This window comes from Xiphophorus hellerii, chromosome 18 (genome assembly GCF_003331165.1).
Source record: "Xiphophorus hellerii strain 12219 chromosome 18, Xiphophorus_hellerii-4.1, whole genome shotgun sequence".
Lineage (NCBI taxonomy): Eukaryota > Metazoa > Chordata > Actinopteri > Cyprinodontiformes > Poeciliidae > Xiphophorus > Xiphophorus hellerii.
This window is the reverse complement of record NC_045689.1, coordinates 18,514,324-18,531,942: the sequence shown is the minus strand read 5'-3', so window position 1 is coordinate 18,531,942 and position 17,619 is coordinate 18,514,324. Positions and strand designations below refer to the sequence as shown.

The 17,619-nt window shown below is 38.9% G+C and overlaps 2 protein-coding genes across 3 annotated transcripts in view; one reads left to right on the top strand and one right to left on the bottom strand.

Moving 5' to 3' along the window:
- Positions 1 to 9,784, bottom strand: part of hip1 (huntingtin interacting protein 1) — a 50,926-nt gene extending 41,142 nt beyond the window's left edge. For both annotated transcript variants that reach the window (XM_032545111.1, XM_032545112.1), the window contains exon 1: positions 9,466 to 9,784. In XM_032545111.1, the coding sequence (XP_032401002.1) occupies positions 9,466 to 9,597 (132 nt within the window). In that variant the 5' untranslated portion in view covers positions 9,598 to 9,784. The remainder of the gene's footprint in view (positions 1 to 9,465) is intronic.
- A 3,547-nt stretch (positions 9,785 to 13,331) lies between these two features.
- Positions 13,332 to 16,581, top strand: bcl7bb (BAF chromatin remodeling complex subunit BCL7B b). Its single transcript, XM_032590217.1, has 6 exons — positions 13,332 to 13,490; positions 13,958 to 14,033; positions 15,130 to 15,217; positions 15,358 to 15,516; positions 15,616 to 15,719; positions 15,859 to 16,581. Exons 1-6 carry the CDS (start codon positions 13,378 to 13,380, stop codon positions 15,928 to 15,930), a joined length of 612 nt encoding a protein of 203 aa, XP_032446108.1. The 5' UTR covers positions 13,332 to 13,377; the 3' UTR covers positions 15,931 to 16,581.
- The last annotated feature ends 1,038 nt before the right edge of the window (positions 16,582 to 17,619 follow it).

Here is a 17,619-nt window from a genome sequence, read left to right as displayed (position 1 = left end):
ACAGATAACAGGAAGGTTGAAGATATTGCAGCCAAATTGCTCCCTTTTATCTGTTTATCAAAGCATTCTGGACTTCAAAATCTTGGCAACCTTTGGAAATTTCAAAATCAAGGTACAGAACTACAACCTTCAGTTACAGGAAGACAGCTGTTTAAATAATGCTAGCCCGGCTAGTCATGCTAATGATTAGCATGAAGGTAATATGATAACCTTTCTTAACTCTCTCTCTCTTTTTTATTGTATATTTTTTACAGCAACTTCTCTTTTATATACAGTATTACTTTGCCTTTACTTCTGACAAAAAGGTTTTGAAAAAAGATTTTCAGTGCTGTTCTTATGTCATATAAAAAAAAAAAGAAATCAGGATCACCTGAAGTTGATATTGATAATTAAAACTACACCAAAGCAAGTTCTAAAATATAAAACAAATAAAACATAACATTTACTTTCATTTTGTAGGTTAACTGTTTTCTAACATTGCATGTTTGCGTTTGCATTTGTATTGTGTTGTCTCTGTGTATATTCTTTTAATTCTGCATTTTTATATGCAGAATCACAGTCTTAAAAGAATGGGGTTGTGTTTACTATTTACACCCGTATATAATGAAGATCATAATAAAAAAAAAAACTGACAAAAATTGATTATATCTCTTCACCTGCAAAATCTAATGAAATCCACTGCAAAAGCAATTTGGGACTTTACCATTTTGTTGCCATTTTAAAACCGATGGAGAAAACACAAGAGAAACATCCTGATGTAAGCAGGAACATAACTAAATCTAGCTTGATTGCATCAGTCTAAAAACTATCATGCACATAACTTTGGGTTGGCATTCGACCTCGCTGGGTCTGAGATAACAGACAGAAGACACTGAGGCAGCTTAAAGCCAAACAACAAGTCGCAGGGATCCATTTTTAAAAACCTTGCCAGCCTCTCCTGCACAATCACCAAACAACAGCTGACCAGCTGAGGCCAAGCCAGCCACCATGATCAATATGCTTCTCATTAGGCCGCCGGGAATGCTACACATTATACTTCGGGCCACTCAGCAGACCGCCTAAAAACAATGCCAACTATTTTCCGCTGAGTCTCTGCACTTCCTGGTACGGCGTGGGCCCTTCACCAACTGTTGTGCATTTCTCACATGCAGCTGTCCCACTGTGTCTCAGTCTGGCTTCTCATTCTCAAACACTCCTCAAAGAGTTCACCCACCTGGAGCAAGGTTTAGGCCAATCTCTCACAATGTTTAGTCCTCAAACATGTCTTCAACTGTAGACTACTTCAATTGTTTTTTTGGAAAAAAATTATTTACATAGATAAAAACTCGTTTTAGTGTTTGCATTTCTCACATTTCATTGTTCAGTTATATTATACATATACAAGATTTACCCCATAAAACTTGGAGGATTAACACCTGAACACCAACTATAAAGTCTTCAGGAATGCTAACATTTTAAAAAGACTTAAATAAATAAACAATGCTTAGCTTGGTGGGGACACAAGTAAAGCCTGGTGGGAAACACTGTATATACTGTACATACACCATGGCGACTAGAACAGATTTTTACACTAAAACTGCATAATATAACCTTAACTATTTACATGTTTGTTGGAACTGGATAGAGACCGGATGAAAGGAAAGAAGGATGGCTACATTCTTGGAATTGATTGGTTGGCTGGGTATGGAATAGGCTGGTTTCTTGGAATTACCCAGTTGGTTAGTGGGCTGGAATTGGATAGGTGAGATTCCAGAAAAAATGCTCCACCTCCCAATGGCCCATTCTACGCTTCAATCTCAATTAGCACAGACCTGTGTTGTATTTGAAAAGAGTCGGGGCTGAAAAAAGACAAATGAGGGACAGCGGGATGATGTTTACGCTTCCTTCATGCATCACTCGCCTCACACTCTCTTTTCTCGCCTCAAGTCTGGTTTTTACACTTCGTAGTTGCACTGTTGCAGCTGTTGCAGTCCTGCTTCAAGAATGATTCACTCTGACCATCAGCGTTACTCAGTAAACCTAAAACAATAGTTATTTAATGGAAAAAAAAAATCTGCAGACTTTGAGGATTTTCTGATTTTAATAATCTCCTCCACATTAATCTTCCTCAAGAAAACAATACCTGTGATAATTATGTGGGTCAGTTGCCTTTGTAAAATCAAATCTTTTGATTTTTTTTACGGGGTTTCATCAAACAAGTACAGCGTGTAAAAACAGCAAGTCTTATTTTAAGACAGTGGTCTCAAACTGTGTTCCTCCAGGGCTGGTTTCTTGCAACTTTTAATTGTCTTTTTGCTTCAGCACACCTGGCTCCAATATTAGCTCATTAGCAGAGCTCTGTAGGGCTCGACTGCATGCGAGTGAGGCAGTTTCACCATTTAATGCAAGTGTGTATGAGAAGGCACGTTTCAGGTTCAGGTAAAAGTTTCAGGATTCTGGCCCTCGAGGACTGCAGTTTGAGATCAGTGTCCTAAGAACAGTTTATGGTGACTTCCATAAAACTGCATTAAACTCTTCATTGTTACATTTATTTCATTGTACTTGATACGTTTCCTCATTTCAATCCCACTAGGAATCTGTCATCATCTTGAACTGTAATTTTCCCACTGAATATACAGTAGATACATGCACTAAGGCACCAGAATAGCAAGATACGGACCTGGATGGTTGCTTGGTCTGATGGAATTGGTTGATTAGTAAGAATTAGATTGGCATGTGAATGGTTGGTTGGAAATGGATGATTGGTTGGTTTCTTGGATTTACATGGTTGGTGAAATTGGATGGTTGGTTAATTGTATGGATAGTATATATATATATATATATATATATATATATATATATATATAATTAGATGGTTGGTTAGTGGGTTTGAACTGGGTAGTTTGTTGGTTAGAATTAATTAGACTGATAAATAGTTGGTTGGATATAGAGCTAAGTTAGTTTCTTGAATTAGATAGTTAATTGAAGGGTTAAAATTGGATGGTTGGTTAGTTGTAATTAATGGTTTGTTAGAGTTGGGTAGCTGGTAAGCTGGTTGCGAGTGGATTAAAACTGGATAGACGTGGCTGGACTGTTGACTGGAAGGTTCTGAGGTTACAAAATATTTTTAAGCAATTAACTTTCTCCCATTTTGTTTGATTTTGCTGTGTGTAAATAATTGGTAAAAAGGACTCAGTGCCTATATAATGATGTGGATGAACATGTGTGAGGATACCCAAGTTGATACTTTATTACTGATGCATTATTAAACAAAATTCCTCAGCATAATAACTTGTGGCATGTTTATAAGACTGAGAAGAAATATGCTCTATCAAACCAACTCCATGAATTGGCGTTTTCAGACGACCTATGCCATCATTTAACAAGTTGTAAACAAGCTTTCATTTTCAATATTAAGTGCTGCAGACTAGACGACAATCTAAATGTTAGCAATGCACAAGTTAATGTTTAACAAATCCTAACATATGTAGCAGATTCTATGCAAAACAAATTTATTTAGTCTCTCCGTTTACTACTAGACCACTTGAATTGAAGCCAGACGATTTGCATACCACATAACAACACACAAGAAGAAGGTTTCAGTCTAACTTATGACCTGCGGACAATGAGACCACACTCCATCACTGTCTTGCTCCTTTTCCGGTCTACAGGGCCGTAAAAAACACAACAGAGGAGACCAAAAATAATTTGTTAATCAAAGCCATTGTTTGAGCCTCCAGGGATTCATCGGCGCACTTTGTTCCGCTTACAAACCCGTCAGTCATGTCCAGCTTTATCATTTCACACACAGCCAGCGCCGGCAGGCAACAAACCAACCACCTGCTGTTTGTGCTGCCTCAGTGCTTTTGGAGGCCTCGCTTTTCAGGTCCCCACACGTTTAACCGAGCCCGCACCTCGTGTATGCGGAAATTCCTCCATAGCCTCCCGGCGTTGTGAATTGCAGGATGTGGAGGAGGCGGCAGAGAGGATTCGAGACAATGAGAGACTTAGATGGGGGTTGAGGTAGAGCGGACAGGATGATTAAAAAAAAAAAAAACAGCAGTCTGAGTGCAGATTGTGTCTGGATCCTGTGGAAATGCTCCTTCCATGGATAACATAGCTGCTAAATGGCCGAACAGAACTTAGCTGAATTTCCTCTTTGTGGCTTAAAACATTTGTAAATCAACCTGATTATTGGCGGTTTAATGAGATCGGGAGACTTAGCCATACACAAACAAACACACTTGATTCTAAAGCAGGCAGTGTGCCCTCAGTATGGCCAGCCAACATGGGAAGAAAAAGTCAGGCTGTCTAAATTTAAATCCTTAATTATGTAACATACAATATGGTGTCGCTCAGCGGCTCACACTCCGTAGCCCAAATGGTGCCCCAGAAGTTTTCCCAGAAGCACTAATTATGGTCCATATCATTCCAGAGATTACCGCCTACCCAGCCAGTCTGGGAGCTGGCAACCCTCACATTCTGGAGCAGAGAGATAAAGGCTGTAAAATAAAAACCAGCAGTGTACAATACTAGCTTGTTATTTGTGCTTCTCAAAGGGAATAAAATCTGAAGCAAAAACCAAAACATGCAGTGACATTAACATTAAATATCTTCTAAACTCTTAAATTAGAGAGGCAGCTGCTATTACAGGGCTAAACCTATCATTAAAAGCAAGTGAGTGCTATCTGGCTTTCCTGGTTTAAGCTTTTTATAACCCGGCGTGGACTCTATGACAAAGCGGATTTCAAACACCCCACGGTTGTTTACCAAACTCTCCTGAGAGATAGGCGTGTAGTTCCCAGAATGGATGTTTTATGCTGCAAAAGATTTAAGGACAATCAGTGATTGATTTACTGTCTTTTTTTCTCTTAATAGACTAAAACATGAGTAGAAAAACAGATACAAAGTCAAAGTATTCCTTTATAAAACAAGTGAGAATAGGAAAATCCACTACAAAGTTTGGCAATTTTCTCATAGTGCTCCATAAAGGATTCACACCCGCTTCGTTATCATACTGTAAAGAGATTTGTGGCTGATTCAGAACAAAGATGGGTTTGTACAGATAAAGGCATAATGAGGAAGGTTTCTATTAGTCAAATTCATTGGATTAAGAGAGAAGCAGTTAAAATGCCCTTACAAAGCAGCAAACAGCAGCAAACAGATATTTGAAGCTGTTGGTGCCTCTGGAACCTCAAGGTGGAGGATCCTCCAGAGGCTTGCAGTGCATGAAAGTACTATTCGGCCACCCCTAACCAGAGCTCACAAGCAGAAACGGTGGCAGTGGGCCCAGCCGTACATGAATATTAATTTTCAAACAGACTTGTTCACTGATGACTGCTGTGCAACCCTGGATGCTCCAGATGGACGCAGTAGTGGATTGGTGGTGGATGGCCACCACGTCCCAACATGGCTGTGACGTCAGCAAGGAGGTGGTGGAGTCATTTTTTGGGCTGAAATCATGGGGAGAGAATCATTGGTCGGCCCCTTCAGAGTCCCCGAAGGTGTGAAAATGACCTCAGCAAAGTATATGGACTTTCTGACTGATCACTTTCTTTCATGGTTCAAAAAGATGAGCCGTACCTTCCGTAGAAAAATCATCTTCATGCATGACAATGCACCATCTCATGCTGCAAGGAATACCACTGTGTCATTGGCTGCTATGGGCATAAAATGGGAGAAACTCATGGTGTGGTCACCATCCTCCTCTGACCTCAACCCTATTGAGAACCTTTGGAGTTTCCTCAAGCAGAAGATCTGAGGGTGGAATGCAGTTCAAATCAAAACAGCAGCTCTGGGAAGGTTTTCTGACATCCTGCAAAGAAATTCAAGCAGAAACTTTCCACAAACTCACAAGTTCAAAGGATGCAAGAATTGTGCAGGTGATATCAAAGAAGGGGTCCTATGTCAACATGTAACTCAGTCTGTTAAGATGTTTTTGACTGAAATAGCTTTTGATTTTAGTACATGTGACCACATAATGCTGCACAATCAAAGAATGACCGTTTGCAGTTCTTTATAATCCATAAAATGTTTAGAAAATCTGCTGTGCATAATAAATTGGAACAGTGCATTTGGGGTTTTTTATTTTTTGAAAAAAATACTGTTCTCCTGTGGAGCTTTGTTCAGTCAAATTTAATTTATACTGCAATAGTTCATGACTTGAAAATTATACTGACCATCATTTGCATTGACCATTTAAGAAAATATCACTTGCATAATAATTTGGAACATGGTGTATGAAGTTTACTGATAGTTGCGCTCCCTGTAAACAACCCTGTGGGGAGTAATGCCATGACATCTTGGTCAGCAAATAAACTGTCTTAAACATTCATCTTGTTACAATTTTAACTGGTCAATATTTGGAAGTGTGGCCAACAGGGACTGAATGGCTTCATTCACTTACTCTGCTGCCATTGCCAAACTACATTTCTTTGTAGCCACACTGCAATTCTAAATCAACGTCATCGTTCACAACTCCCCCTTCTGTTTTCTGATTGGCTCAACTGTTAAAACCCAACTGGAAAAATCCAGCTCAATGGGAGAAATCCCAGATGGAGGACAGGTGGACGCAGTAGTTTTTCAGGTTTGTAGTTATACCATGTGTTTGTTTTTCTTTGCAGTTCATCTATTGAGCAGTGCTCTGTGACATGTTCAAACTTGGTATATTCATTTATAACTTATCTTTGCTTTAAATCTCTCCACAACCTCATCCCTGACCCGTTTGCTGTGTTTCTTGGTCGTGATGATGTTGTTTGTTCACTAATTTTCAAGCAAACCTCACAGAACATATGGATTTATGTTGGGATTGGGTGACTTCCGAAGACAATTGGCTCGACTGATTTCATTTTTTGGTGTAAAATAGAAGACTGAATAAAAATTTGTACTCCATTTTAAAATTATCCTTCCTATTGCTCTAAAACATAAAATCGCAATACATTAGAATTTAGGTTGTAATGTGAAAATATATCTAACAGTTGAAGGATATGGATCCCTGTGAAAGGCACTGTACATTGTAGGTGAAAGCCAGCGACCCAGCAGATTTAGGCAGCTTTGGAGCACAACAGATCACATGAGATTATCTCTCACTGATCCACGGTGGAGTAGACAGCGGATCCATTGATTCCTCCACCTCCTAGCACCGATGCAGGCCCTCAGTTAGACATTAACCACAAGAAAGAATAAGGAAAAAATAGCCTCTTAACGGGAAACACAAGAGAAAACACATTTTCATTTTTAATGACTCTGAGAAGAGAAAACTGAGCTTATTAGTCAAATAATAAATAAATAAAAGCTAATAAATTGTGAGAAATTACCAAGTAACAGGAGATCTGTTTAGGTTGTCTTGCCATTGTCTTTCTAACCTGCAACATAAAAGTTGATGAGCTCATCACACGTCCACATGGTGTGATCTCAGGAGCTTGGCAAGTGACCTACTGACACAAGCTTGACTCTGGACACTTAAAGCCAACCCTGTTCCCTCTCCTCTCCTCTAATCCGAGCAGCTTCCATCCCCTCAAGTGCAGGGACGAGAGACAGAGCGTTAGGAGAGGGCTGACGTTGTAAATTGACTGCAATCACAGATCTGCAGTTGCCAGATCTGTGATCTGGCAACTGCAGATCACAAAGAGTATAAATATAAAGAGTATAAATATAAATCAATTTGAAAATAAGCTGAAAGTAAAGCTGAAAGTTGCCAAAATAAAAACCTGCTGAAGCACATTCAGGAAGCGGTAACAGGACTGGGTAGGAGAAGCATGTTGCAGCACTGTTGTTGCAGTTTGGCTACATGGATTCATCTGACCTACTTTCTCCCCAACTAATGTGCCTGGTCTGAAGAGAGGAAGGGAGGCCTTATGCAGACAGAGGGCTCTGAAAAAGTAATTGTCATCCTTGTTGAAACATGAATATATTTTTGCTACTCACCTCTTTTATTTTTTAGAAATACTGATATACGTCAAGAAATCACTTAAACAGAACATGCCTGACAGCATGAAGTAGGCTAAAAAACTTACAAAAGGTAAAAACTTCGATCTGAAGAGATCAGATGAGTAATGAGGTCAGTGACATCCATCAGTCTGGAAAGAGTTGGAAACTTCTAAGGCTTTTGAGTCTTGGGCAAACCACAAGGACAGCCATTTATTGTAATAATGGTAAACACTAACAAGGGTGTTTGCAAACCAAAGAAACAAAGAGTATAAATATAAATCAATTTGAAAATAAGCTGAAAGTAAAATATTCTGTGTTGCAAAGTGGTATAAGAACTTTGCTTCATGTAACTGGCGTACTCAAGTAGATAGTCAAGTAGTCTATCTGATAAAATATTACTTCAAGAATAGTTTATTGTGCTCCGATTGTATTGATTCACACAGTCTAACAATCTTTTGTCACCAAAGATTGCAGTGTCATGAATTGTATTATATTTTCACAATAGAGACCGTTTTGAGTCCAAATCACCCACCCTTACATGGAACAGCAGTCAATCTTCTCAGAAGCAAGTCTTACCAAAATTACTCCCAAGAGTGCATCAATGATTCACCCAGAGGTCATAGGAGAAACCAAAAAGTGTCTAAATCACAGCAGGTCTCACTTGCCACAGTTTAAGATCAGAGTTCATCATTCAACAATAACAAAGACGGGTAAAAATTGCCTCCATTGGAGTTTTTCATGGTAAACATTATGTGGACTGATGAGACAGAAGTGTAGCAGTGTAGGATGCATGCATCTTGTTAGATCTGGTTATTTCAAAACAATAACGTTAAACCGACTGCCTAGCAGGGTGGTGGTTCTGTGATGGCCCTGGGCTACTTTGCTGCTTCAGAACCAGGATCTTCTGCTCTCTGGTAGAAATTGGGTTACGCAGTAGGCATAACATTCAAAACACACCAGCAGGTCTGACTCTGAATGGTTTCACAGCATCTACTGCTAACTGGGAGAGCAGGTCATGCAAAGTAGATTTCATAAGATCAAATGGAGTATGGCTATCTGATTCGCTTTAAGCGGTACAGATGCTCTGCTTCTTCCATAATTGACGTACATGATCCAGCTTCATGGTGCTCCAGGTCCTTCCTGTTCCCTAACAAACACACCAGATAAGCTCCAACGCACCGTTATCTGAATTCAAAAGGCCATTGACCCACATTTCAACAGCTCTTTTGTTGTACAGTGCATCCATTTGTGTCTGCTTTCACACACACACACACACGAAAAACAATGAGGATTCAAACACAGACAGTGGGGTAAAATGACTGAACATGAGTGGGAGTAATTTCTTTTTTCACCATCTCAGCCAGGTTTATTAACTGAGCTGACAACAGACAGCGCGACATGACTGCTATTATTAATCCTCCTCCCAGAAACAGCACAAATAAAGCGGCTCCCAGATGGGACCTCCTCCTCCTCCTCCATCCATCCATCCATCCATCCATGCTTCCCACTCGTTCATCCAGCCCCACAGCAGATTTCCGTCTCTGAGTTTCTTCCTACCTGCCCTCTCTCAAAGTTTTCCCTCTCCAGCTCCAGGCTGTTGGCCCCTCCAGTCCGACGGATCACTTTGGGGATAGCGTTGGGGACTTGCTGCATGGAGCTTTTCACTCGATCCATTGCGGGTTGCAACATGAAAAACACGCTCACGCGGGTTGAAAACCAGAAAAATAAGACAAACCTCTCCGCCGACTAACGGTCGAGGCTGTGGGAAGTACAACCCGAGCAGCAGGAACTATGGCGGGCAGCCGTCCATGCTGCTGTGGAGGACTCCCCGTCCCGTTTTCACTGGAGCACTTTCTGCCTTCCAGTCAATGACAGCAGCCGCAGCGAGAGCGCCCGGGTTTACGACAGGACACCACTTCCTGTTTTTCACATTTCAAAATAAGAGCGTACGCAAGCCAAAACACGATGTGCGGTCAAGGAATGAAATGTAAAGTTTAAATGTGATAAGCTTTAAATATACAAATTCATATTTCAAAATAAATATGGCAGAAAATTGTGTTTTGGATTTTTCTTTTCAATGATGGCTTTTTTTTTTTTTTTACGCTGACTGAGTGATATTAACAAGCCTCAGTCTTAAGTCTTACTCTTAGTTTCAGTTTTAACTTGGTCTTGAGTTAAGGGGTCTCAAACTCCAGTCCTCAAGGGCCGGTGTCCTGCAGTTTATGATGTGCCACAGGTACAAAACACTGGAATGAAATGGCTTAATTACCTCCTTCTTGTGTAGATCAGTTCTCCAGAGCCTTACTAATGACCTAATTATTCTATTCAGGTGTGGAGCAGCAGAGGCACATCTAAAAGTTGCAGGGCAGTGGCCCTCATGTACTGGAGTTTGAGACCTGTGATAGATGGTCTTCATTTGTAACACTAGATTTGATAAATCAAATCACATGTAAAAACAATTGTTAAAGCAGCCTGAATACAGCTGAATGATTTACAAAAACAAAAAAGTGTCTATTCATATTTCTACTTCACACATATGCACAACTTTAAGTTGGTCCATCTTATGAAATAACATTAAAACTACTGATGTTTGTGGTGATGTAAAAAGGGGAAAGGTTGAAGAGGTGTGATTACTTTTTAAAGACTGTATAGTACAGGAGATGAAAATGTGTGGTCAGTATCTGCCTCAATAAAGTGGGCTTTTAAATAATGACAACAATTCTGTTAAACATTTCAATTGAGATTTTGTTAAATGGCTTTATATTATTCATATATTAATTAGTTTTTATAATTTTTTCCCATGCTTGCACCTCTTATAACCTGGACTGATTTTCATGTTTTGAGGCTTTCAAACACAAATTCACATGCTTAATAAAAATACACTAAATGTGGCTAGGTACATCTGTGAAATACATTTCTTATTCTCTGCTGTACTTTAACTCAATAAAACATTTTTTTAAAAACATTTTCATGTCTGTTATCATTTGTGATCATTTTGACTTCAGCAGTTTACATGAATCTGATTCTTGGTATGTTACTGTGTGGAGGAGTCCTGTTTGCATTCTTAAATATGGGCTACTGATCTGCACGCTGGAGCACAAACACGGGACACAAACAGAGTTACGAAGGCTTTTATCCACAGAGTCCTCACCGGAACCAGCAGACCAACACTGACGGTGCCCTGAAAGCTCTCAGCAGCATGAGGACTAGCCTTGCTGTTATTTGGATATTTTCTCTGGCAACGGTCACTGACTCCTCCCAGAGTTTCCAGCCACTGGCTGCAGCCCCAGCAGGATCCGCCCACACTGTCGGAGACATGTATAGACACTCATTAACTCCAGCCTCAGCCCGGACAAAACACACTGCTGATCAGCAGGCTGATTATGAGTTAAAAAAAATACTACCCAGCCATCAGATTTTGTTTACCAAGGTAATAAACATTAAGTACTATGACACAGAGTGTCATATAGTTGGGAGGTTGCATTTTTACTGTGAAAACGTTTCTGACCTTTGGCTTAAACATTTGCTCACACCACAAAAATATCATTTAAAGCACATTTGACAATAAAAGAAAAATAGAGAAAAAAGATATGCGAAAGCCACCTCGGATAGATTTTTTGTAAGCTGGTCACTGTCATAAAATGTGAGTTTTTGTAGCATGACAGGAGTGCCAAGTAATTTCAACCTTTGCTCTGAGTCACCAATTTACAACAAACAAAAGGCTGGTTTGTTTGCGTGACTGAATGCTGTCCTCTGCTGGTCATAATCAGAAACTACAATAACGTGAGTTTGTTTTTTATTGTCAAGGGAGACACTTTAGTTGCTCCCTAAGTTTAAAGTACAAGAGCAGGAGGTTCACTACTCACAGAAACCTTGTGAAATTTATGGAAAATTTAAAAAAGTTCATGCTGCAGTGACATATTATGAAAGTAAGGCAGTGCAGTAGAAGCATGTGATGATGATTTCCTCAGCCAGAAACAGTGGGTTGGTGCCATTAACAAGATACAATGTTAATGTCTTGGAATGTAGCCAAAGGATGTCAATTCTATTTATTTCTGTGAGTTTTCCAGTCTATTTGTTGCAACCTCTAAGCTCAGTGCCAACTCTGCCTGATAACATCCGGTTTGAAGTCTCGCAATCACACGGTACTGTCAGTTGTTAGGTCTTGCCTTGGTCTTATGATGTCAAAATGTGAACAGCATCATGAGAAGGAGTGTTTGAACACGGTACTGTCAGTTGTTAGGTCTTGCCTTGGTCTTATGATGTCAAAATGTGAACAGCATCATGAGAAGGAGTGTTTGAACACGGTACTGTCAGTTGTTAGGTCTTGCCTTGGTTTTATGATGTCAAAATGTGAACAGCATCATGAGAAGGAGTGTTTGAACACGGTACTGTCAGTTGTTAGGTCTTGCCTTGGTCTTATGATGTCAAAATGTGAACAGCATCATGAGAAGGAGTGTTTGAACAGCAGTTCTGATTGAACCAGGACATTTATCGGTCAATTCATGGATCAGGCACCTGTGGCGAAGTTTGTCATGAAACTCCTTGTTAAAGAACAGCTAGCTGTTCAAAAAGAACTGAAACATTAAACAGCTAGAAAACTGGAAAATCGGCAGGACACAACCTGGACAGGCTGTCAGTCCATCACGGATACTGATTGCAATGCTCCACAAAGAATGTTTAAACCTTCGGAACCTTTTTACATGTTATCATGCTACAGCAACTTTGTTGTATTTTATTGTAATCAAATGTCACAGAGAAACAAAGAGTAGCTCATAATTATGAAGTGGAAAGTACATAAGTTTAAATTTGTTTTAAACGTAAATCTGGAAAGTGTACCATATATTTGTGTTCAGCTCCACCTGTTAAATTTATTGTTCATTTGTCTTTGCAAAACAGCTTAAGCTCAAGCCAATTGACAGAGATAAACTGTGAATGTCATCTTTTCAGAACACAACACCACGGGCTTTAAATTTCTGAAAACTATGTGACCGTATTCTGTCTTATTTGTTTTTCGTTTTGTTAAAAAAAGAGAAATATCCACAAGGTTTTTCATCAGATTTTTCATTGTGATGTATTTTTAAAAAATCCTCTCATACTGAAAAAGAAAAAAACGTTAACATTTTTAATTCAAAATTTATATTCTGAAAAAAAAAGAAAGTGCCCCACATAATATGTATAACATGAAACCTGGTAATATCAACACAACTGAGTGTTTGATTTTAGTTAGGGCGCTACTATATTATTTGATGTATTTCCCTTTAAGAAGTCAGCAAAGAAAAACCAAAACAAACAAAACTGGAGAATAAATAGCATAAAAATGTCTTTGCCCTCTCATTACAGCTGATAAGAGTAATAAGAAAAGCCATAAAAGGAGAGAGGGTAAAAGTCTTTTAATTAAGTCTCGCGAGATTACCAATGTTACAGAAGACTGGGGCTTGGTCTTGAAGTTTTCAGATGCATCTGTAGATGAATCATAACAGCACCAAGATGTCGGGACGATCAGGCCGAGCCGAGACCCGAAGTCGGGCTAAAGACGACATTAAAAAGGTTCTGGCAGCCATCGAGAAAGTGCGGAAATGGTATGTGGGCTATCTAAAGGACAACATGGAGGGGAATGTTTAGTGGACGGCTGCCTGCTATCTTGCTGCGTCGCTCAACAAACTTCAGTCGGAAAAGTTAGATGATTGACAGGGCTTCGGGCCAATCAGCGCCTCTGGTCGGCCGGAGGGGCGGGGCATGTTGAGTTTTTCCGCTGAGAGCTGTCAATATGGCTCCAGCAGCTTCATATGCAGCGGGTTTCAATCCATTGAACTGCCCCGTTAGTTTCTGAATAACGCCAACAGTTTGCACCACCGAAAAGGTCACGATTTGTAGCCTGCAGCTGAGACCGTCAGTGAGCGCATTAAGTTTAATTATATGTGACGTGGACAGAGAGAACGCGCTCAGCATATTTTATCACTGACTGATACCCGTCGAGCAGATCATGCGAAAGCTAAGCGCGTTCTGATCCCTGATCTGATAATAATCAAATGAATCTGATCCACAGGGAGAAGAAATGGGTTACAGTTGGAGACACATCTTTACGTATTTTCAAGTGGGTTCCAGTAACGGAGACAAAGCAGGTGTGTGGGCCTCCGTCATAGACAGTCACAGCTCCCACTGTGGTATGGCAAGCCATCATTACATATAGTCAATCCACAATCCTTTTCCTGATCACATTAGATACAAGTAATAGCATCCCGCATAGCAACAGTGTCACACATATAAACTACAGGCATGACATTGTGATGCATAGAAGATAAGGTGAAAAACACTGATTATATCTTTACTAATGATAGATCCCACAGTAGTTTGAATATGAAATAAAAAGATATATAAGATATGACACATTCCTTAATATGTTATAAGTAGCTGTTTTAAATGTTGGTTATTCTGTTGGTTTGGTAATCTATCAGTTACCAGAATTGATAGATTCAATTCTGGTAATTGAATATATCCATTGAATTATCAGAATGAATAGATTTTTAAGACATCAGTTCAATTGTCCTCATCAAAAGTATCATTTTATGTATTTTTTTCTTTTAACTTTTATCCTAAATTAAGTTTTTCTTAAATGTGTATGTCCTTCAGGCTGAGTTCGCCTCTCCAATTCATGTACCTGCAGGTGCACATTTTTCTCTGTCTGAAATGAATATTCTGAAAAACACAAAAACATATGGATATCTACAGTGTGGTTGTTTGTAGTTATTATTTATATTTCACATCCTGTGTGATCCATTTACTTAAAGTATCTTTCCTGTTAGTTATAATAAAATATTATTTTTCCTTCTATTTGATACATATGGACTATTTTGTGTTAATCTGTCACATAAAATCCTAATACATTACATTAAGGTTTGTGGTTAACACATGGGGGAAAAAGTGCTGGGAATTTGAATACACTCCAATACACCATATCTGAAATGTATATTTCTTCAAGTAAGATTATAGCACTTATATCAACCATCTGTAGTCTAGATACGGATAGTGTGCTGTTAAATCTTTGGAGTTAAATGTTTAAAAAGTGAAGTTTGCCAATGATGGCGGGACATACTTAATGTATAATTTAAAATGTTTATTTTTACAGGAAAGAATTCAGTTATATGCATCATATTGAAATATGTTTGCCACAGATTGTCTCCATCTAATATATTTTTATAATCTATTTTAATCCAATAGATATTTCGCACCAAATCCACTAGTGGAGAGGTCCGGGGTCTCAAAGATGTAGTGATTGAAAACACCAACTCAATGCTGGATTTCACCGGTAGGTTTATTTTGGCGTTTAATGAGGGTAACGATAAAGCACACTGAGATTCGAATCAACTGGAATATGATATATATTTATATTTTATACACAAATAAGCTTGTTTCAAGAATTGAAGAGGTCATGTGATATGCTCACAGATGAAAACAGCAACCAGAGCTTTCTGTCGGACGTTTATCAGCCAAAACTTGACAACAGCAGCAGCACGTCGAGCTCGCAGCACGTCAGCCCTCCACATACCTACAGCCTGCGGGCTGAAGACTCTCAGCCTCCCATGCTCGGACAGGAGACGGTCGACGGTATGAGAGTTCCTCTTTAATCAACAGGTGCTCATTTTAAGGCCGTACACCTGACACTTTAACAATCTCCACGTTTATGTTGTGAACACTGTACTCCAGAACCAGTTCATTCAGGTCGGGAGGGTGCAGACGAGCCGCCGACGCTCATCAAGGAGGACCCACTTACATCTGGAACTGCCAGGCGGAGAACTCCAGACACTCAGGTTTTGTACATGAAACCTATTTCAGTAAAGAATGCAAATACCGCTCCTAATTAAATACACTTTACATATCGAGCATCTGTTGTGTGATGTAATTTTAAAACATTTACTGTAACTTGACCCTTTTGTTTACCCCCAACAGGATGAATTAGATGAATCGGGAGCACCACCTTTAAAGAGGATTTGCACAGGGGAAAATAATGGCTTGAGATAGCTTATTTTCCCCCCTTATTCGTTCTATCCAAATGGACAACTTACTTGTTCTTGGTTGATGTAAGATTAGCAAAGCTTTCAGAAAATTTCTGGTTCCGATATTACATTTCAGCAATTAGGGAAAATGATTTTGCTTTTTTATGTTTAGTATTTAGTGTTTTGTTGTTTGGTTTGATTTGTTTTTAATTGAATGAAGACAGTTTTTTAAAGTTTTATATGTACGCAGCTCTAGGTATCTCACTTCAGATGCTGTAAACATTGAATTTTCTAAGTTGTACTTTAGTTAGACTTTTGCTATTCTTATGAACATACTGGCTAGCCTTTTTTTGTTTCATGTGTAGCTTTATGCAGATTGATGTTTAAATGTAACCTTAAGTTTTTAATTTGATGTTTCTTGTGATAAATCTTATGGTTTGTTTCATTCAAGAATAAAGTGATTTTTAAAAAATCAATAGTTTGCGTTTTAAAAATTATTAATATGTTCTGTAAACAATCCTGAGTGGTATAGTTCCCCCCCTTGGATGTAATCTATTCATGGCCACTGGTGCTTTAAATGAAGAAACATTATCAGTTGTGTTTGGTTTAAGTTTTAAATGCATTTCCAGAAGTTGATGACTTTAATTTTGATGATGAAGTAAAAGATTATATTTCACCAATTTTTTCAGTTTTGTTTTTTGTGTGTAGTTTCAAATCTAAAATACCAAAAGCGATTAAACTTGAACTGCATTTTAGACTAAACACAGATTTTTTTTTTTTATGTGCAACTTAAGATGCATGAAACTTTTATTCTATTTAAAGAACATTTCAATAGTAGTAGGAGAACATTACATTCTCCTAATACATTGCAATGTGAAGACTGAGCATATCAGGACTGTATTGTTCAAAACTGACTAAAGAATCATTGAATAAAGATTATTTAAAACACAACTTTGACATAAAAAATTTTTGCGGTGTCTTTCTCTCCCAAATGACGCCACCATTGGAAAGGCTGTCACCACTAACTCTAAGTAATTTTAAAAAAAATTTTATAAAAAGGTTTTGTTAAAGTACTGCCTTTTATTAACAGTAATAAGACATGTAATAGGCAGGTAGAGAAGTGGGGAAGACAGAAAAGTCCAGGGATCAGAAATCAAGACTAATAGCTACCCTCCATGTGTGTTGTGCTTACTTCACTCAGTGGACTATGTAGTTGAATTTTCACTTTTTTACACCTTGCTGGATTGAATTGGCTTGTAAAGTCCTTTTAATTCAATTTAGAAATGCTTTATCTAACCACAAAGGGAAGTTAAATGTTGCTGAAACTCATCCAAGTACTGTATCTCTACAGAGTTGTGGATGGTGATGCTGTGAGCAGGAACCATCTCCTATAGCAGTCAGTCTTGCAATCAGTCTGATGGAACCTCTGACTGAAGACTGCTGCTGTATAACAGTGTCATGACTGCAATAGCATGCTAAAAGCTCAGCTTCTGGGCAGCAGAGACAATATAGTAACATGTGCTAGATGACACCAACACCTTTAGTTACTTGCAAGCACTGCATTTGCTGCTTAAAATGATATATCAAAAAACTCCACTGGATTGCAGATCCAGCATGCATTGTGATCTTATGTGATACAGAAGAAGGGGCTCTGCATTTAAATAAAAGCTGCCACTGGCTCTGAAAGGCCTGTTAAAAATCAAAATGGATCACA